General features: G+C 32.0%; 1 protein-coding gene across 1 annotated transcript in view; it reads left to right on the forward strand.

Annotated features, from left to right (window-relative positions):
* LOC129229348 (bromodomain adjacent to zinc finger domain protein 2B-like) overlaps positions 1-23072 on the forward strand; it is a 141942-nt gene that overhangs the window by 113758 nt on the left and 5112 nt on the right. The window contains exons 14-28 of the mRNA XM_054863638.1: positions 1446-1561; positions 1706-1750; positions 5754-5819; positions 6483-6545; positions 6634-6711; positions 7623-7734; positions 7858-8000; positions 8980-9084; positions 12057-12166; positions 12734-12808; positions 13388-13667; positions 15227-15286; positions 15377-17180; positions 21714-21872; positions 22475-22653. Of these exons, the coding sequence (XP_054719613.1) occupies positions 1446-1561; positions 1706-1750; positions 5754-5819; positions 6483-6545; positions 6634-6711; positions 7623-7734; positions 7858-8000; positions 8980-9084; positions 12057-12166; positions 12734-12808; positions 13388-13667; positions 15227-15286; positions 15377-17180; positions 21714-21872; positions 22475-22653 (3395 nt within the window). The remainder of the gene's footprint in view (positions 1-1445; positions 1562-1705; positions 1751-5753; positions 5820-6482; positions 6546-6633; positions 6712-7622; positions 7735-7857; positions 8001-8979; positions 9085-12056; positions 12167-12733; positions 12809-13387; positions 13668-15226; positions 15287-15376; positions 17181-21713; positions 21873-22474; positions 22654-23072) is intronic.

The following is a 23072-nucleotide window of genomic DNA, read 5'->3' on the forward strand; positions in this document are numbered from 1 at the left end:
ATTTTTTATTTATTATCTTTTTTTTAGTAGCAATACTTTGTGCACTTGATTTTGATACACTATTAAAATTTGTTTTTGTTTTTTTTTCCCTACATCCAACTTAAATTTCTCTTCATCATCAATGTTAATTTTGTAAATGATATTAGTTATTTGGAGAGAGCTCTTAAAATTAATAAATTTGACTGACTATGAAAATCTGAGAATTATGTACTATTACTTGTTTCCTGAAAGTTGAGAACTTTTTAATGCAGAATTCTTTCAGAATTTTTCCCATTTAAACATTCCAATGCCTTTCTTTATTAAAAAAACTCACTTTTTTAAAAATATTAGAATTGACTTATTCCATCTTTTACCAATTGAATATGTTTTTGGGTATTTCCTTTAATTCCCTCTGTTTAGAAATTAAATTTCTCGTGATTTTTTTTTTTTTTTTTTGAAATTTAGAAACACACACACACACACATTTCATTATTGTCTTTCTTCTTGGCTTAAACTTTATCATAAAACTAGTTAAGTTTTATACTCATTCCTTTTGTTACATTTTGTTGCAATCATTTCTCTTTGAAACTTATCAAAACATAAATTGTTGGATCAGCCACATTACATTTCATTTTGCTGTTTTTTCTATCATCTCATTAAAAGAAAAACATCACAGAAAAAAGCATTTTGATTTAGAAAAAAAAAATGCTTTTGAAATTTTATGTTCACATTTTCTCCTATAATATAATTTAATCATATCCTCATTATTTCCCATAGCTCTTTCACGTTTGACCTCACGTTTTACTGTTATGATCAGTTTCTTTCAAAAGTAGTTGTTTATGGCCCTTAAAAATACTTACTCAAAGTTAGTGTCAGTACCTATTGGAATAAAATGTTGCAGTGAAACAATTGATCTGTCATGGGGATGTTATTCAGAAATCCGAATAAAACTGACATTCTTGTAATAAAATATATCAGTCTGTTTTGATAATGAGATCTGATCTGTTTTGTTTAATTTCAACTATCCAAATGTCCCTTTTTGTGAAATAGTCTTTTTATTCCAATTAAAATCAGACATTAAGTTGAACCTCTATATATAAAGAACCATTGAATCCATTGGGTAAAATAATGTAGTTGAATTCCTCATTTGAGACTTACTGACTAAATAGTTTTAGCTGTTGTCAAATTGGTTTGCTGTTTATCCCAATATTTTTTATTTAAACATGGTTGAAAGTCACTCTGCAGAGGTAAATATTATGGGTTCATTTATTTGTTCTATCGTCCTAATGTTATTGCTACAACAATATCAAATCAATGTTTAAAACAAATAAATAAATAAAATCAGGAATTATACTTTCAAGCATACTTTCTTTCTAAAATAGCATAAATGCATTCAAAGGGTGTGAATATTTCTTGTCCGTTTATGCTATTGTGAGCGCATTTAATTATATTATATTTTCTTTTAGCTGAAGAAAGTAGAAAGCAAAAAGAGCAGCAGCGTATGATTAAACAACAGGAGAAATTTGAAAGAATGGAGCAAATGAGGATAGAAAGAGAAATTCGGGCTCAGCAATTGCTTGAAGTAATATCAGCTACCATTTTATTCTTATATTAAATGATAACTTTAACAAACTTTTTTTTTTTTGTGCTTTATTATTATTATTATTATCTTTTAAAAATGTTGTGATGGGTATTATATTTGGATTGGTATGTTTTATATTTATAGGAGCAAGAAATGAAACGCCAGCAGGCTGTTTTCCTGAGAGAACAGGTACTGTCATCTTTAAAATATTGAGGAAATTTATGAATTAAATAAATTTAAATTGTACATTAGTACTTTTCTGTCAAGTATTAAATTTCAGTATAATGTTGCGTACCTATTCAACATTTGTAAAGTACAGTAAAACCTCGTTAAGTCGTCACTCAAGGGACCAAAAATTTTTAACCACTTATGCGGAGTGACTACTTATATGGAGTGGGAAATAAGAAAAAAAAATCTTACAAATATTCATGAATAGCAGTAGAATTCTGTGAGAAAAACAATAGCTTATGTAATAAATGTTTATAAATTAGTCGAAATTTTAAAAAGGGGAAAATACTAATGATAGTTACTTTGTTTTGTTTTCTCTTACTTGTACATTACTTAATAACAACAACTTATTTTTATGTAGTTACGGTACATCAATACAATCTTTCAATGTTGACTGATGAAGTTGTTGCTTACGGAAAAGAACTATCTCTTCTAACACATCAAGCTTTAAATTTAGTGTTTGTTGTTCTTTGTGAACGGATGTTAAACACTGACTTACTTTCTCCAGGTATTAGATTTTGTCTGTCTTGCTGGAAGGAGTTAGATTCATATTCTCGGCAATTGGCAGAGTCACAGCAAGAAGTATACTTTGAATGACCAGAACCGAAATATCGAGATTTTAAGGGAAAATGAATATCAAACAGCCTTTCAACTGAGTCCGACACTATTTTCTAAGATCCGATAAGGAAAAGGAATTTTAGAAAACAACTTTTGAGTGACTAGTTAAGCGGGTAAAATTAAGTTTGGTGACCAGTAAAGGAGGGTCATTTTACATTACTGTGAATGAGACCTTGTCGGGACCAAAGAAAAACGACCACTTAAACGGAGTGACCACTTAACTGGTCGACTACTTATTGAGGTTTCACTGTAGTTATTTTCCCATGCCTGTGATCAAGCTTGGATAGTCTGGTTGAAGAACACTGTGCTCATTACTAAATAGCTAAATGTTTAATTAATATTTTTCTTTAGTGAAGTTTCTTTAGGTTTAGTTAACAGTTTAATTCTAGTTTTGATCTTATTTCAAAAAATTTCCTCCCTCCCCCCCCCCCCCTTTAAACAGCAGTTAAAAAGAATTTTTTGCATTGAACAAATGTTTAAATCTTTTACATCAGTTGGAAGGAAGTCTTAAACAGCAATAAAGCTGCGGCAGAAACTTTTGGATAAGTAGTAACCAATGTATTGATTTTTAAAAAAATGAAAAAAGTATGGATCAGACTTTAAACTGTACTTGCCCAGAGTGAGTCTTAGCATTGTTACTTTAAATTTAGTGTATTGCGTTCAAGGATGCTCTGATTGCAGGTCACGGGAGGTCACTGACTCCCAAAAAGTCTTTGTTCAGCAAACTGTGATTGTGATTCAGCAAATTCAGAGAAAATACTGTAACATTAAAATTATTATTTTTCTTTTTTAATGGTTTTTGAATGATGCATAACGTTCCTTCTCATTAGATGTTATGTATGTTTGATATGTGTGCACGTTCATATTTTATCATTGGGTAAATTTGAACATTTTATTCAACAGATTGGCAATTTTCACCCTCCTAAAAATTTTAGTTTGTGATACCCCTGAATGCATTTGAATGTAACTCAGATTTTAAAGAATTTCCCAGATGCAGATTTAATCAAAATTTGCACTTACCAGAATTTCCTCCCTTGACACTGAATAGTTCAGAATCCTCTATTTCAATATAGTCTGTTGATGTTGATTTAGTCTTTTTGAATTTTGTCTGTGACGGCAAGCATAATCTTATACTGAGGCGTGTAGCATAATTTGAAGTACTAAATATATATTGCAGACTTGTATAAAAAGCTTTTTTTTTTTTTTTTTTTTTCAAGTCCTTAACTTCCAATAATAACTAGTTTCAACACTTAATTTAAAATTAAATTTTTAATAATTTAGCTGTAAATTGCATTTTGAATTTTAATCAAATAAACCAAACCAAGGACTTTTTTAAAGATGTCTATAATGCTTTATATTTATGCTAATGCCCGGGGAAAAAATACTGCTTAAATTTCTTAAATTCTTATTTTATTTAGATCATGCAATTTACTAGAGCATTCCAGTTTTAACTTGTTAGATATAAAGTTGATATTGTTGTGTAAAAAAAAATGCTGTGACCTTTAAATTTTGATCATAAGGCAAGTAAAAAGACTGAAGTTAAAATGTTAATAGAAGTATTTTTTCCCTGAACCACTTTACTTTGCAAAATGAATTGCATTTGAGCAACATAATTAATTTTCGTTATTATGTATGAAGTATGCTCAAGTGTAATTTTTTTCCTCTCCTGTGTATTAGGAGATGCAGAAACGTAGAGAAATGCTGCTAATGGTTGATTTGGTAGGTAAAAGTTGGGTCTTTCATCTGTGATGCATAACTTGATGTTATTTGTTACTATGGAAAAGGGATGCATGATTAAAATGTTGGCTGTGCTTTTTCCATCCTTACTGCTTAGATTTTAAAAGAAAAAATGATGACCTTTGCTAGCTTGTTCTCTGAATAACCTTGGTTCCAATGGCACTCATTGGGAGGATATTATGCATGTTATGCAAGGTTTTTTTTTCTAACGCGGCTATGGTAGATGCACTTCCTTTTGCAGACCTAGTGTGATCCCCCAGAATAGCAATAGCACCTATTCTTTCACGTAGCACTACTATCAGTGGGATGCCATTGCTGCCAGGATTTTGACGCCCAGGTTCTCCTCTAGATGGAGGCACCTGGGCTCTATTCAATGCAAAAATGCACTAGGAATTTAATTTCCCCTAGAGATACTCCATGACAAACGAGTACTCGAGGGATCTTTTACATGCCGAATATGACATGTCATATGACATGGACGCTGTCGATATTCTGCATCTTGACAACCCACCAGCTGGAACCAGGTTTGATCCTGCGCTTTTGATTGTGAGAGACCAGCGTCTTACCCACTACACCACTCTGTCAGCTGCTATGCAAGCTTAATAGCTGTGAAAAAAAATAATTCCATATCGTAGTCTTTTCATGATTGGATTGTAATAGTTTATGGAACTTATTGACAAATTTTCAGATCTTGGTTTAAATGTAACATAATGTTGTATGAAAGATTGGAAGATTTAAGTTGATCAATAGAGTATTTTTCGAGTATTCTGTGGCATGAGTAATCTTTACATCCGAACAAAAATGTGGGGTTAGCAACTAAAAAAATCTTACACCGTAATCATGATAGCTGAAAAAATTCACTTTCATTTAAAAACTTATGCTAAAATTACTTTTCATTGTAAATAATTATTGTTTAAAGGGAACAAAGCTAGCTTTAGTTAACAAATTAAAAGTTTTCAATAACATCTGAATAAGTTGACTTTTTTTCCCCTTTGTTTAAAAAAAAAAAAAAAAAAGCAATTTCTCAGAAAAATACCACTGAATTTCTGTAAGATTTTGCTGTAACTTTTTCCGAGATAACTTTCTTTTAAGATCAGGGGTAAACTTTTTATTGGAGGTGTAATTGGCAACTGTGAAGAAGAGAGTTTTTGCAATGCAGATTTCTTTTTGACCTTTTTTGTACATATTTTTGTTTAGGTTTTTAAGGAAAAATGTTTAGTTTTCCAATTAGAGGTGCATTATTCAATTGACATTGTTCTAGCTTACTGGTTGATTTTAGCTTCTTCAAACTTTATCAAGGAACATTTTGATGAGAGTGCCATTTTCATTTAAATTTGTTATATTCATGTATTGCATGGCTTGCATATTTGCTTATAAATTATTGCGCTCCTTGCTCAATTACTTCCAGCATGTCTTTCCTGCACATTGGTTTATAGTGTGAGATCTTTATAAATTGAAATTTTCAGGCATGACGCAGTTCAAAAAAATTCTGATTATTCTCGCCCTCCCTCTTTACAAATACTGCTTGCTTTACTGTTATTATCTTTTCTTAGTTGATATTAAGGGTTTTTGCATTTTAGTTATTTATTTTGTGTCTTCATTTTTCTAGGAACGTGAGAGACGCAGACAGCATATGATTCTAGTCAGAGCTTTAGAAAATAGAAAGAAGCAGGAGGTTTGTTTCATATTGTTTTTCTTCTATCTTGCTTTGGAATGCAATTAGAACAATATTTGTAAGAGTTAAGGAATAATATTAAAGTTTGTGAAAATACTGAAAATTTCAGATGACGTTTAGATAAGCTTGGAATCCTTTATTAAATTACTCCACCGAAAACTTAAGAACTGTAACTTTCTTCCTTTTTTTGACTTCCTTGCATTTATCTGTGAAATAAACATGATCTACTTTATTTTTACTTCATTTTTACTTCATTAAAATGTGAAGGATAAGAAAAGTAAATAAAGAGCTAAATTGAGACGTTTAGTATGCTTGAAAAGTGAAATAAGAAATAACAACATTTAATGGCACAAATTGCAGATTACTGCAGACACATGTGTTTTAGCATTACAAGGAACACCTTTTTCAATGCGAAAGGTAATCTGTTTCAAATTTTAAAAGACAAAATTTTAGCAAAATTGAAAGGATTTTGCTAAAATTCTTAGCAAATATTCTTATTTTTTTTTAAATGGGTTTTATAGTTTTTTTCTGTATATGATGTAATAATATTTAAATTTTTGAAACCTTTAATGTCTTCCCCGATCCAATTCTTTTAAAAAATATTGGCAAACTTATCTTGTATGTTGATATAAAAGTTTTATATAGTGTACTTTTTCTTCATAGGAAAGGGAGAGAAAACGGGAAGAAATTTTATTTGAGAAGAGGATAAACAGAGAGAAAAAAATGGTAATAGAAGATTTTAAAATGTGTTTTGCCTTTATGTTTTTCAACTGTTCTCAACAGTTTATTTATTTATTTATTTATTATGACTTAGGAGCAAAGACGCATTGAACTGGATTACTTACGAGAGTTAAAGAAACCTGTTGATGATATGATGCTGAAGGATCTAATGGTAAGTACAAATACATTTAGTCTTAAATTTTTCTTGAAATATGATGAATGTATTTTAACTGATGTATATTTTTTGCTTGAGAAAAAACGCTTTAAGCACCAGACCTTTTTTTTTTTTTTTGACATAGCTTTCATCTACTTTTTTGCACAATTTCTGTTTTTTCAATCATATGTCATATTGCTCAATAGTTTTCTTTATCCCTGACTAGGGATTTCACTTAGTTATTAGTGATTTGCACTAAGTCATTCAAGAGTTACACTATAGTAGTGTTTTGCAAAATGCAAAGCAACTGAATAATGGGGCTAAAATGAAAAAAAAAAAAACTTTTTACCTTTTTCTTGACATTTTTCATTGAGTATTATTTTTAGGCGGGAAGAATTAATTGATGACAAGATTTCAACATCAGATGAACTTAGTTAAAATATCTTGATCTGTATCTCAAACTGTTCTATATAGGCCTTCAATATAAATATAGGATGCTGCCTACCCCCCCCCCCCCCAACTCCCCAATAATGACATTACATTAGGCTACTTTTCTCCCTGGTTAATTAACTATCTTTTAGCATGATGTCTAAGGATAACCATGCATTGTCACATGCAGTTTTAATGAAAAGTTGATGACAAGTTAGTGTATTGAAAGAACAAAACTTATCAATGAAAAGTAATTATCTTGCTGTTAAAAAGTGCATATTTTTGGGGCAAGTACTTCAAATGTTATGGTGAGAATCCAATATGCAGCGACATTTTAAAACAAGCATAACACGTCAAATGCTTGATGGTTATCCTTTTGTCAAGTTTAATTAGGATTAGAATTACAAACTATGGAAATGTATAAATATTTTTTAATGTTCTCATATTATAAAAAAATTTCTTTTTTTTATGGAAAAATAATAAGTGTTACCTTTTTCTAGCCTTTGCCTAACTTGAATAGAATACCAGGTGTTAAACTTTGTGGAAAAGCATTTGCAGATATTCTTATGGTTTTTGAATTCCTGCACAATTTTGGCGAAACTTTAGGTTTTGGTAAGTGTTTTAAGAAAGATTATTTATTAATGTGTAACTAATGCTAAACTTCAGTTATAAAAATGTGACTACCAATAACTTCCGAAAGTTTCTTTTATTTATCACATGATTTTTCTTTCATAGATATGGAAAGTTTACCAACTCTTAACACCATGCAATGTGCATTACTGAACTTAGATGAAAAATGTGAAGAAGAAATGATGTCTGTGGTACATCACCTTCTAGTCTGTGCAATTGATGATCCTGGTGTACCTCACAATTCAGAGGTATTTTCCCTTCAATTTTCAAACATAAAGAGTGATCAATAATTTGATATTTTTACCCTTAAAAATGGCTTCATATTTTTGTGGAATCTTTAATGGTGTGTTTTTTTTTTTTTAATTCCACCTGTAACACTATATGCTAATTAATTTAACGTATTTAATGCTGTATTTGGTTAAAGTAAATTTTAGTGAAAGTAATAATGTTGCCTTATTTTTTCTAATACAGTAAAAAACCTCCTAACGGGCATCCCTTTTATGTGGACAAAAAATTTTTGTCCTGTTAGTGTCTGCATTAGAGGGGTTTTACTGTACTTGGAATTCTAACAGTGATCTAAGATATGAACTCTTTTGTTTGTGTTCAGACTTGAACTATTACTAACGAAATGCAAAAAAGAAATTGACATTGCTATTATAATTTGTTTTCAGAATCAATGCCTTTGTGATCAAGCCAAGTCATAAATAACATGTTATTTGGCATGAGAAATTTAAAGTAAATTATGTACTTTTTTTTTTTTTTTTTGTGTGTAATGATAAAAATTTTGGTCACTAGTGGATTAAAACTTCAAACTAGCTATAGTTTTAATTTATTAGATGCATTTTATTCAGACCAATTTTATTTTATTTGAGCTCTCTTTGTTACAAGCATCATAGCTTTGCGTATGTAATTTCTAGAAGCTTATGCAGTCTGAAATCAATGCTAGTGTAATAAATTACTTGATTCTGATGTGTTTTTAAGCAGCTCCAAATGGATACAAAAGCTCACGGGGCTCAGCTCCTACATTTTTCTTTTTCCTCTAAATTCTTACATATTAGATATATTTAAGACTGAATATGAATAATATTTCTGAAGAGTATAACGCTTCTACATTTCTTTTTTAAGAAATTAAGATTTATGCATTTGCTTTTTGAATCTTCAAAATTCTATATTTGTTCTGTTTAAAGAAAGGTAAAATTGTAAACTAATTTTGTGTTTATTTTCCAGTCAGCAACAGTTCTCGGTCAAAATTTAAAAGATGCTGATATCACAAACAATAATGTATCAGAAGTACTCAGACTTTATTTCATAGCTCAAGATAAGAGAAGTCCAGTGAGTAATATTTTGTGATTGTTCTTCATTACTAAATCCTACTTTATATTAGTTTTAAACTTTCTTTTTATTATTAGTTATTGAGGTAAAATCGTTAAGGAAACTGTTCTGTAGAAATTTGTTTGTTGCCAGTTACATGCATGATGTTTCTATATTATGTTAGAGAATAAAACAACTGCATTATAAAATGATATTTAATCTAACTGCTTTCATGTTTGTGGTCTCTAAATATGAGCTCATTTATTCAACAATACAACTTATGTGCAAACAATAGTTGCTTCCTTGGTTGTGTCTTTGTAAGCTTAGATGCTTGCTCCTGGGTTTGAAACAGGATTTAAATAATGCGCTAGCAATGAAAAGCTTTTTGACAACATTTTAATTGTGCAACTTAGCATTAGTACATCGAAGAGCGTTTTGAGGCGAAGGGCGCCAATCCTTGGTTTTACCTCTTTTGCCGATCCTAATATGGTAGTTTTTATACAGCTAAAGTCTATTATGATCCAGGGGTCTGGCCAGAGGATATTTGGGTCCGTTAACGGACCTTCACAAAAATCCGATCAACCAAAACGGACCTTTCACAAAATCCCGATCAAACAAAACGGACCTTTCACAAAATCCCGATCAAACAAAACGGACCCTTCACAAAATTCTGATAAACGAGATGGGATCTGTCACAAATTGTTGATTGAAAGAGCAAATCTGAAAGTAAAATAGCACATATTTCTGTGTATAAACCGCATATTTCTCTGCATAAACCGATAATTTTTGGAACCTTTTTTTAAGTCAAATTAGAGGGATCAGCTTATACAAAATCGGCTAATTTTGAAAAAAAAGAAAAGAAAAAATCGGCACTCTTGCGATGCTCTGATGCTCCTGCAAGCGATAAATAATTGCTACTGCCAAATAAATATAATGGTTGTTTGTTTTATCACAGCTAATTAGCAGCGGTGTTGTTGTAAACTTTTCTGAAAAGGAATTGGTAAGCACTTTTCTCTGCTCATGATTTAATAAACAATAATAATATATATCTGCGAAATGAACTTAGAACTGCAAAGGGATAGTAAGGGTGAGGAAAAAATATGATCGCTTCAGATAGGGTTACCAACTTCAAAACTATCACCACTTAGCGTCTGGCGTTGAACCTTTATAATGAGATTAGAAAATATTCTCATCATTTTGTCGGCTTGTCAATATTTGCGTTTTTAGGGTGCGGTGCGATGTTTAATTGTTATTTTGGGAGAAAATTATATGGGTTTTGATTTTTCGATGCTAACAAGGATAATTAACTTTAAGTAAACTCTTTTAATTACCGTTTTTTTTTTCTTTAGATGTCTACATTTTGAAAAATGCAATCTTTTAACATCCGATATGAGAATCATATTTTGTTCTTTTTTCAAGCTAACTTCGCTTTATTAGGATTCAAATAAATGAAAAGTCTCTTTATTTCTGTTAGAACTCTCATTTCAAGTTTTTAAAGCAAAATTCCATAAATTCTGTTATGATTCAAAAATTAAAATGCTGAGTAGATGGTTTATTTTATTTTATTATTATTTATTTATTTATTTTTTGGGGTCAACTGTGTTCACAGATATTAATGATATGTTGTCATAGCACTCTAAAATGCAATTTTAAAATAATTTTATCAAAAATATTTCTTTTACAAGCCGTTTTTATACTTTTGATGCCTTCCCTTTGAGAATTGCGATCTCTTTGCATCCGCTATGGGAATCCGATTTTTCGAATTTTTGATGATTATTACGCTTTGTTAAGAGGTAAACAATTGAAATTTCTTTTTATTTTTGTTAAAATCACGGAATTTATAAGTTAGAAACGAAATTTCATGCTTTTTAAGAGTGTCTTGGGTGAAAAAGTTGAATGCTGAACCCTATTCTGGATTTTGTTTTATTTATTAATATTTTTGTTATAATTATTTTAAATACTGAACAGAAATATATCTAGTATAATTTAACATAATGCAGAATGGTAGATAAATATTGATACTTGAAAGAGCGATGCCCTCCCCCCCCCCCCCACGCCAAATATCAGAAAAAAAATCCAGAATGATTTTCTCGTCATACAAGAAGAAAACACTCAACTTTAAGTTTAATTGATGCAGTTTGTGCCATCTCTAAATTCTAAAATTTCGTTTTAACAAAAAAAAAAAAAAAAAATTTTTTTGCAAAATTTTTTGATTTTTCACAAAATTAATTCATTTTTCACAAAATTATTTGATTTTTCACAAAAAACGGACCCTGTGAAAAATCCTGGACAGACCCCTGTGATCAGGATCTGGCAAACCCCGGGCATCTAAAAGAAATACCTTGGCGACCAGTTCTTTTTGAAAAAGAGTCTTTAACCGTGTAACACTGAATCTTTCTATTAACTCTGAGAATACCTTTTTGTATAACATCTTAAATTTTCCCCTAGCTCCTAAGGTTTAAATTTTTGTTTGTCTCTGGTTATGATCAATGCTATAGTTGGGGAGAATTTGAAGGAACGCCACTCCCTGAAACATTTTGTTTGTTATTGTAAAAATAATGCAAATTTAAACAAATTTGTTTCAAACCACCTTTTAAAAGGATCAACTTGATTTTTAAATTGAAACTGATAATTTCTGGTAGTGATCTACACTTCGGCCTTGCAAAAGCCTATCAACCATGATGACATCTACTCAATTTTTTTCAACTTCACTGAATATACACATCCTCCCCCTCCAGGTAAATTCTGGCCGCACTAGTACTACCTAGGCTTGTGAAAAAGTAAAATAGGTATTATTGATTTAAACCAATAGTATGAACAAAAGTATTTTGAAGCATAGCTACGCCCTCAGTTCTGAGATTCCTAAGAATATTAGTATCATCAAAATTAATGCATAAAATTTAGAAGTGCTTTTAATTTCCTCCTATATCTCAATAAACCATAGATGTTGCTCTTTTCCTTTTACTAACATGTGATTTTTTTTTCCATATCAGATGTTGGAGTGGTTACAAATTAAACCATTTCTTTCGTTAAATCCAAGTCAGAAAGCTGAAATAATTGCATACCTTTGTGATGAATTGCTTACTAGCCGCTTATTGACAAGGTACAGTTCAAAGTCTTATTCATATTTGTTATTTCCTTAGATTTATTTTCTTGCATGTGCTGTTCTTTGTTTTATTATAAATTAAACAAAATTATTGTAATGGTTTTTGATAATTATGTACAAGAAAGTATTTTGAATGAAATGTACAAATGTTCAGTCAGAATGCAAAACAAAAGTACAAGACTAAGCTTACAGCTTGCTGCAAAAACCATACATTGAACCTTAGGATTACTGTATAGCAACCGAGAGGTTGTGAATTCATTCCCATACTGGGGATTGGACTCGGATCGTCTTGGTGGATGCCTCCAGCTCTAATCACTAAGGCTGCATGAGACTCGGTTCAAAGCCTGCTGCTGCCAATTTCCTTTTAGTACATACTGAATTTGGGCATGTTAAATATTTAGGTTCACGACTGCTCTGTCAACTTCCTGTTCCACTTCTTCTAGCATGAGCCACATGGATCAAATTTATTTTATCCTTTAATAAATTTAAAACATAAATATTCTTCTAAGAATCATTTATGTGTTAACTGAGATTTATATTTAATTATAATGATTTTCTTTGCAGACAAATTGATAGCAATATTGAAAATGTTAATGTACTGCGAAAGGACAAATGGCTTGTTGAAGGTGATTTAAGGAGGTAAGTTCAAATGAAAATAACTGAATAATGTTATTAAATGCTTAATTTATTTGTACTGTGCATTCTTGACAAATTCAAAAATGATAATAAGGGGGAGGGGGCAGCGATGGAAAAAAAAAGAATTTAATAAGCTTCTTCTTAATAGGATGCTCACCCTGATTTACCCTCTGTATGATGCAGTTTGATATCTCCCAGAAGTTTACATTGCTTGTTTTTATCAGTTAGGTCATTCTGCTTGACGTGAAAAAGATGTTCAGTTTTGGTTTTGCAGTGTGCTTGAGAAATTTGTGAGCTTCATTCCCCCCCCCCCCCCCACACACACACTATATTTGGACTTCTTTATTGACAGTGTAGAAAAAACTTTGAGCTTCTGTAATCAGCTAAAAGAGTTGAACACAGATAATGTTTGATTCTAATCAAAATTTAATAAACCAATTCATTTGTTTTGTAAAACAAATGTATTGTTTTGCTAAATTTTGATTTTGAATAAAAAATTAAGGTTGAAGTATTTGAAAATTTACTGTCTTGTGTTTGTTAGAAACTATAAGTTTTACGCTATTATAAAATTTTGAAATTCAGGTACCGCTCAATCCAGCAACGCCGAGCTCTCAAAGCTAGGCTGAGTGCTATGGAAGAAAATCGTGACAATCCCAACTGTGCCAATATGTTATCTGCTGATTTGCCTGATTTTAGCCTTGCTACACAGAAAGACAATCCCACTGCCAATGATGATCCTGATATGAAGGATATTTCCAAATGTGATAAAGAGAAATTAGATGACATTGAGAGTGAGCTTGCAAATGAAAGTGGCAATGAGAGTGATGACACACAAGCTCCTGGTCAAATTTCAGAAGGAGAGGTAATTGTTTTTTCTCCTTTTCTTTTCTCCCCATCAGTTAAGCTGAAATTACATGACCTTATAGAAGAGTGGTAACACAACCTAAAAATTAGGGAAATTTTTATTTCGGGAAAAAATCAGGGAATTATCAGAGTATATGAAAAAAAATCTCGAAATATCAGAAAAAATATAATTGTGCAATCACCAAACGGCTAAACCTCTGTATTTTTCCTCCCTGAAATTAATTTCATATTGAGGCGAAAAAAAACTTTTTTTAAAGAAACAAAACAACTTTCTAAGCACTCTGAAACGATTTTTAAAAAACTGCTAGAAATCAACAAACTCTTGAGATTGTACACAACAAAATATAATAAAAATTTGCAGAAAATTATCCCAAATCAGATATTTTTCTTTTCATTTCCTCAAAAGTTCTGGCGGTTCTGTCGGTAATTATTAAATCGCTTTTTTTTTTTTCCAATTCATGCAGTTGTTGAAAATTACAATACTTATGCATCTATGTTTGGAATCTGATTTTTTTTCTCATCTTCGATTATTATTAAGCTTTGTTAAAAGGCTTGTAAATAAAATTTGTTTATTTTCATTAAAATATTTCGAACATGTTGAATTGAAATTCTCTGATCATTTTGAGTGTGAGTTTTCAAATGTCAGTAGGTTGAATGTTGAACCGAATAAAATTTAGCTTTGGCTTAAAATATTTTGAATGTAAGCTTACTGTTTTTACTCCAGTTATTTTTTAATCTAAAGTCTACTGTTTCTCTCTCTCTCTTTTTTTTTTTTTTTGAACTAAAATTTACAGTGTTTCTTGCAAAAACGGCAGATGTACTGTATTAATGTGGTTATGCCTTTTAGATATGTATAATAGTCACAATTTTAAAATCAAAGAAATATTTGGAGTTAAATCATGGAATTCTTCTTTTTTTTTTGAAGGATTTTGTTACCACCATGTCATATATTGAATTTAATAGACCGCCTTTTGATTCTTTTCGCCTTTCCTTGTAGTTAGTCTCAATTTGAAGATTCCATTGTGCTTTAACATATTGTTGTTTTAATTGTATTGAACAAATATTACTGAAGTTTCAATTGTGTAACATTAATTCTTGAAGGTAGGTTTTTAAGGAATGTTATGCATTAATATTTTATTTTAACTGACCTTTTTATACCTTTGGCTTTTCTAGTAATTATCTAATACAATTTCAAGAGATCACAAATTTAGCTTATTGTAGCAGGAATTTTGTTGTAGTGGAATTCAAGGAATGTAATAGAAATTAAACCAGGACTGATTATTTAATTCTTTGAAACTGATATTTTATACTGTTTGTATTTGTAGTAACAGGATTTCACTGTTGAGTCTATTTATTTGAAAGGTTATTATTTAGTTGTGATCTAATAATGAAAAGCTTATCTGAACTTTCTGGTGAAGAAAAATAAGTACTTGTTTATATGCTACATAAAAGGCTGAAGCCTTTTAATAGCCCATAAATAATCAATTGAATCAATTGTTCCTCAGAACAATTTTACCTGCAAAATTAATTGTGTGAACATATTTTTCTATACTTTAGGATGAGGATTTACACTTATCTAATGATGAAATAAATAAAAAGATTGAAAAACTATCTAAGGTAAGCTCATTTAACTTTTTTTTTTTTCGTTTCTGTATTAACACATTAAAAATGATGTAAGATGATTGAAATTTTGATTTTTATTTTTAGCAACTTACTCAGTGCTCAAACAAGTTAACAAAAGCATTTTATACTATCCGTGGTGCTACTTTTGGTATGGACAGATATCACAGGCGATATTGGGTTCTACCAAAATCTGGAGGTGTTTTTGTTGAATCTATGGAATCTTCTTTGAAAGCAGAAGAACGAGAACGGGTTTTGAGTTCTTCACAAGCAGCAAAAGTTAAAATTGAGAGCGGTTTAGAAACTTTGAGTTTTGAAGGAAACAAGGAATGTGAAATGAAGGATGTTTCACCATCTCCGGAAAAATCAGATCAGGAAAGTAAAGTTCCTGTGATTGATGGCAAAGGAAGTGAGAAACCAGATTTGCAAGTAGAGAAACTGCCAACACCGATACCTATCAAAGAAGAATGTGAAAATATTGAAAAAACTACTGAAAGTGCTTCCATGAAAAGTGACCAAGTTGTTAAATGTGAGGAAGACCCTAAATCTGATATCAAAAAGGAGGTAAATCAGGCCGATCTTGCAAATTCAGAGCAAGTAACGAGCAATACAAAATTGTCTGTCTCTGAAGAGGAAGAACCTGTTGTACAACAAAATAAAGTTTGTGATACTGATAAAGAAAAAGGATCAAAAACAGTTGTAGAAGAAAATGAAACTCAAAAGTCGGATAAAAGTGTAGTAAACAATCCTGAAACTAATCTTGAAGATAAATCATCAATGCCAGCTATCAAGCATAATGAATTAAAATTAAATCCTTTAGAAATGTGCAATACTGACAATAAAAGTCTTCCAGATTTTCAGTTTAGCCAGAAAAAGAAAATTTGGACCGTTGATAAGGGAGATTACAACAATACTCCAATGCCACCTATTAAAAAGGAAAATGATACAAAAATTAAAAAAGAGCGTAGCAAAGAAAGTGATAAAAAATATGATCGCAGTGATATTAAGGAAGACAAAAAGTCAAATGTAAATATTTTTATGCCTAATTTCAATGAAAATATAAATTTAGATTTGGGTGCGTCAAAACTTCATGGCGGTTCAGACCGATCTCATGCACCCAATCCGTCCATGCCTCCCGATCAGAACTGGCTTTTACATTCTCCGTTATTTGCCTCCATCCTTGCAGGAAATATGCTCTTCAATGGCCCCTTGGTACCACAACGAGAGATGAATGGCACCTATTTCAATTTGCCAAAAAATGACTCGAACAACCCATTCGGACCCTTTCTTGGACTTCAGCAAGGTATGTTATCTGAGCAGATCTTCAAATCTCTTGGTGAAAAACCTAACAGTCAGAAACCATGGTTCAGTATTCTTCCGCGAATGCCATGTGATGAAAGCTTACTTAGCACTACTCAGCCACCAAGAAATCCAAATGTGCATCCACCGTGTGATGCACGATCATCTTCAAACCGCAGTAACCATTCTCCTGTGAATGCCAATATGCAGCCAGGCCAAGTGGCTTCAGCCTTGTCTAATTTGCAAATGGAGCTGATGAATGGTGTTCCTCCTGGTTTCTTCTTGCATCCCTTCCTTCCACCCCAATTCGGTCCAACTTATCAATCGTCGTCTCCTGTAACATGTTCTTCACATCATTCAGCATCTTTCACTTCTACATTATCTCATACTTCTCCCATGCATGACTTCGGCCTGAGTTTTGGTCGGTCACCTGAAGTGTCGACGCCTAATTCCATTCCTACACCCAGTGCAACCCCGGGTCCTGGCTGCACCACACCTACCTCAAGGGACTCCCCATCACCTGGTTTTACAAAAAGGTTTTTGATGGAGAAAATGACTCAAGAGTATGAAGCACCTCAACCTATTTCTGTGGGTAAGTAAATTATTTTATTGTTCACTTCAAAATGTGCATCAACAAACGTTATGAACAATCTCCAAGTGTTCAGTACTGTTAATAAAAAAAGTAAGAAAGAAAAGAAAAGAGAACAAATCTGTTCTGCAAATAAACCATTATATACATTTGCCTCTCTGTTTAACGACACTCTTTTTAACGACTTTCTCTATTTAACGATGGCTTTTCATGGTCCCAGATGGTCCACTGTAGTGTTAAAAGCATTCTATTTACGGACGTTTTCTATTTAGAAACAATTTTTTGCGGTCCCTTGAAAGTCGTTAAACAGAGAGCCAACTGTATATTGGATTGTACTAACTTTAAAAAAACGTATACATTCATTCATGTAGTGTATTATCACAGGGTTCGTACGCTCCTTCGAAACTCCTCCAATACTCCTTCATTCAGGAAATTTTCCTAAAGGGCCCTTCAAACTCCTTCATTTTGATTTTATTTCCTCCAAAACTCCTTTTTTTTAGTTCAAGACTACATAATTTTTCTCTATGACAGTGACTTAAAATACTTCAATCGACAATTTAACATCGTCACTAGGGCAAAGGTATATTCACGATTTTGATGTAGTAATTTCATATATTTATTTTTTTCATAAAGATGTGATTTACAAATTGAGCATAGGAGACATAAAAGTTGAAGGTGAAAATATTATTAGATGACTAAGACATTTCATAAGTGAAGTAAAACATGCTTAAATGGTGCTTAGGTATTTTTTCAAGTTTTATAACTATTGCTTTTCCCTCCACCACACTCTCAGCAGCAAAAGTCAGTTTGTCTAATTATTATTTAAATATTTAAAAATACATAAGTAAATGTACTATATTAAGCAATTGTGTTAAAGAAAACAATTGTTTAGTAAATCGCAGTTCTGACAATGTAAAAAGGGTCATCCATGTTTGATGTCATAACTTGAGGGGGAGCCGGGTTCATGAAATTGTGACAAGGGTAAGAGAAAGAGTGATAAAAAGTGACATCACACAGTTGTTGCAACACTATGTTGTGACTTGTGATGAGGAGTAGTAAGGTGAAGTGTGACATTTTGTGACAAAGAGGAAGGGGGTCAAATACGATGAATAAGAGTGCAACACCATTTAAGGACAGCCCATTAGTACTCCTTCAAAACTCCTCCAAAAATCCTTCATTTTGTTTCTGAAATTGAGTACGAACCCTGTATCAGTTTCGTACCTAGCATGGGTGACACCCGAGGTGGTAATTTGTGGTGACATCCACATTATGATTAAGGGGGGGCCTTAACGCAAAAAAAAAGTTTTAATGTTCTATGAAAACATGAAACTCATACAATTTTCAGAACATTTGTGTTATTACCAAATTTTAAGTGGGTTAGTATGCAAAAGACAATGTGGTGGAAAAGTGGTTTATTCATTCGAATTTGTTAGAAAACAAACCACCAACTGAAACAAAAAAAAAAAATGAGGAAAAAAATTTAGGCCGATCGTATTTTAAGTGTTTCCGCAAAACTCCAGGACGTCACAATGTTTGGTACCTACATGGAACTCAAAGAGAAAAAGTTTGACTCACCCCACAGTTGTAAATGAATAACAAAACTTCACACAGATTTGGCACATCACACATCTTTTATTTCCGACCATCATTTACATGAAGGTCTCGGGGGAGCTCCCGCGAATTCAACCACAGATTTTCTCCTTACATGAAATGAATTTAAAAAGGAATACAAGGTAGATTATTGCAAGACAGTCTATTACAGGGATTTAAGATGTCCTAAGGGATGGGTCAGCTTCACATATGAAAAAAAATGACGTGAGTCGATGTTGCAGGAACGAAAAACGGAGTCAAACCAAAAAGAAAAACGGAGGAAGGATGCTTTACATTATACTTTAGCGGAACGAATGAAGTGATGCATCACTGGAGCTGGGGACTATCACTGGCGATGAAAAAGGGAACCACATCTCCCCACGAAAATGGCGATGCAGGCGTCAGAAATTAACTTCAGATTCAGGTGCGCATACCGCTCATGTTTCGCACGGTATATCCAGATGCAGATGCCACCATCATTAATTCGGAACGAAGAGAAAAACAAGGGGTGGACTTAAAAACTTCGAGATGTACATTCAATCATCATTGTCGGGACAATAAACGTGGACGTCGCCATTTTTTTTTTTTTTTAAATCTTGATTCTTGACTATCATATTGAGCAGAATTTACTAACTAATAGCTCATTTTAGGTATTTGACAGGGCTAATCAGCACCTGTATCGATAATTAAATCATCACACCATTCCTTTAACGGATGGATCAAGATTCGTACTCCCCATCATCGTTAATTCGTGAGACGACCTTTCACAGGTCTAGCGTCCAAGCTCCTCAGAAAGCAGCATCACATGGTCACCGCTAGCACTCGACTAGCACGAAATTTTCCGAAAACATCCCAACTAAAAACCCACGCGGTCGCGCGAGCACGCGGCGTCACTTAGCGCAGCGAATGGGAACGCGGGAAAATTACATCACCGAACTAGGCCACGCCTACGGCCAATGAGCGAAAAAGGCGGGAGACAACACATCACGGGAGGAAGAAGGGAAAACATGGCCGCCGAAAACTCGGAAACGACGCCATTAAATAAAAAAAAACGGAACACATGAAATAAAAACGCGAATCTAAGAAAATATATGTGATTACTATATCACATTATACCCGGTGAAAGAGGGGAAAAAAAAAACAAGAAAAAAAAATTGAATTGTCCGCGAAAAAATTTAAAACATTGCAACAACAAACCCACGCATTACATATCATAAAAGACAAAAATTTACATACAAGGGTAAGTCACCATTTAAATGCCTAATGGAAAAAAAACAAAACCCAGTGAGATAGTCAATGACACAGAATGACGGTTGCCAGAAAGTACCCACAAACACTTAACCATATGACATACATAAAAAAAACATGACACCACAAAAATCACCAAGAACATCAATAACAGAAAAATTCATCGCATGAATATTTAAAGTCCATATTATGGTGACGTCAAAATCATTTTATCTGTAAAGGAAACACCATACACATTTAAACAAAATTTTTACTTGTTTTCAAGATTGATCTTGACAAAATAACCCACATGCAATGATATATTTGCACAAACACATGGCATAACAAAAATTTTTAACATCTTAAATTTTTGTACGTAGACTATACGATTTTTCTACGCAGGGCATTGATATGGGCATTGTTGCATTTAAATTTAACAGCCCAAAACACAACAAAAATTGCGATTTTTTTTTTTTTTTTTGAACAAACAGAAAAAGGACACGATCAGTTAGAGAACACAGTATTGCATCAGTATACAGTTAATAGTTGACAAAATCGGGAACACATGAAATAAAAACGCAAATCTAAGAAAATATATGTGATTACTATATCACAGACAAATAAAAACTTTATACATAACTTGCCCTAGAGGCATTTGATCAGAGCCATTGACAAGTTGGAAAAATAAGGGGTTGTGCAAAATTGATAGCCTCTAATTATTTCAAACATATCTCTAAACACGATATAGGGGAAAATAAAGAGTTTCAGTTTTTTTGACTTAAGAGGAAGTCACTACTGGTTCAAAGTTTTGACAATATGAACCTAATCCTGAGTATAATATTCAATCCATGATGGAGAATGAGGTAGAGTAGGGTCTGGAAATTTGAAAATTTTCAAATTTGTAGTCTTAAAAATACATTTTAGCTTTATATTATTCAAAAATTTGCAATTCTACTTTGGGTGACACCCGGGGCTCCCCCCCCCCATACATGTTGAGTTTTACAATTATGTCTCATGGGATGATCAAATTAATTATCAAGTTTATTTGAGAGATTTTTCAACACTTGATGGGGTTCAAAACTAACAGTGTTACACTAATCCAGGAATAAAAAATGTCATTGGACTAGCAGAGTAGAAACCCATTGGACCAGCAGAATATATATAGGCCATGTCACCAGTATTTATTTTTTTAAACCCACCAAAGATTTAAAGCATTGTAATTGTTTGAAACTGTGGAGGAAAAGTTTGCATATTTATTCACAATGTGGAATTCATTTTTGCATAAAAGGGTATGCTAAGAAAATTCTACTGCATCACAACATATTCACTGTGAGTAATTGATCCACAATGAACAGTGCGACTAATTGAAAAGCACAACCCTTCTTGCACAGTGTGATTATTTTTCAGAGTTGTCTATCAATCACAGTTGGACAACTTTACAAAGAGCAGAGTTTAAATGTTAGTCTGCCTGTATTTTGATCAGAGTTGAATCCTTAATTCTTTTGAAATAATATTCATCAAATATTAGTTATAAATCTGAATATGTTTGTGTTGGGATGAAAATTATTTTTTTGTTTGTCTTATTATCTTCTTTTTACAAACTTGTTTCTTGGAAAGCTCTAATTTTAATGTTTTATTTTAATTCGATGCTTGTATATACCTGTGTTGAGTTAAGAGTAAAATTATTATTTGTAATACCATTTTTTTTCCTCCTCGTAGAACTCCAAAGAGGATGGTGGCGAATAGATGATCCAAACCAGTTGAAAACAATAATAAGTGCTCTTCATCATAGGGGAGTCAGGGAGAAAATGTTTCAGAAACAGCTTCAGAAACATTTCCAATTTGCCTGCACTTCCTGCTCTCAGGGACGATCAGAAGGTCAGAATTTATTATGTGTGCATTTTTCTCTTGTAAATTAGTATCCTTATTCTTTTTTAAGTCTCTAAATTTCAATCAATGTTCTGTTTCCCATAACATTTGAATTTTATTTTCTCACATTCATTTATGGCATTCAAGTTTAAAAATATATTCTTTGTGCTTAATTTTTAAGTTAGATTCTTTTTTCATGCAAATTTCATGTCACTACTATATGTTTAAAGTGCAAGCTTTTTTAGTTTGTTCTATATTTGCTTTATGTTATTTCTAAATGCATTAACAACTCGGTGGCTGAGTATCCTAGAGTTACGTAATGAAAGTCAAAATATCTTGTTGAGAACAGCGAAATAAGTGTTTATGGCCACAAAAGTGGTTTAATAAACAAAAGGTATCCCTTTTATTCAACATTCTTGGTGCTGAAAGTCAGATCTACATTAAAGTTCTCTAAAAATCATTCTTTTTTTAAATTCTGCTTTTCAGACTGAAAGGAGAGAAAATATGTCTACTGACTGCAGCTAGTCTTATTCATGCATTTTAAAATCTGTTTATTACTTTCTGTGATAAAAAAAAAAGACTCAGTTTGTAACATTTTATTTCTTTGGCAGAAACAACATTACAATTAACTGAGTTGGATGAAGAAATCTCCAAGTTACCAGGAGCTGCTCCAGATCAAGATTCACCTAGTTTCTGGTATCGCAACATTGCATTGCGTATAGATATGGCTATTCTTGAACAAGTTGAGAACTTAGAAGAAAAAGTGGATGGCTCAAGCATGCAAGTTAAGGTATGATACTCGTGTTTCATAACAAGCTGTCATTTATAATAGAACATGTCATTAATTACAGTTAATACTTAATTACTAGAATTAGATGTGTTTTCCTTTTAAACTATTGTCTTCTAAGAAATCATCGAACCTACCCTATTCAGAAGGTTTGCAGGTAGAGTTTTCTAAGTTCACGTTGAAAAGAGCTTACTGCATGATTTTCTCCTTTGAAAAATCTTAAGTTTTAAATTTTTTTTTAATGTATGTATTTTATTTATGTGTGTATTTATTTATTTTCACTAATGACGATAAAGAAAGCAGACCAGCACAGATTTACTTTCTCACTTTCTCCTTGTGTTAATTTTTGAAAATTCATTTGAATGTAAGACACAAAACTCTAGTTTATTGATTAATTTACTTTAATGCAAGTAGTTTTTTTT

Source organism: Uloborus diversus, chromosome 9 (assembly GCF_026930045.1).
Source record: "Uloborus diversus isolate 005 chromosome 9, Udiv.v.3.1, whole genome shotgun sequence".
Classification (NCBI taxonomy): domain Eukaryota; kingdom Metazoa; phylum Arthropoda; class Arachnida; order Araneae; family Uloboridae; genus Uloborus; species Uloborus diversus.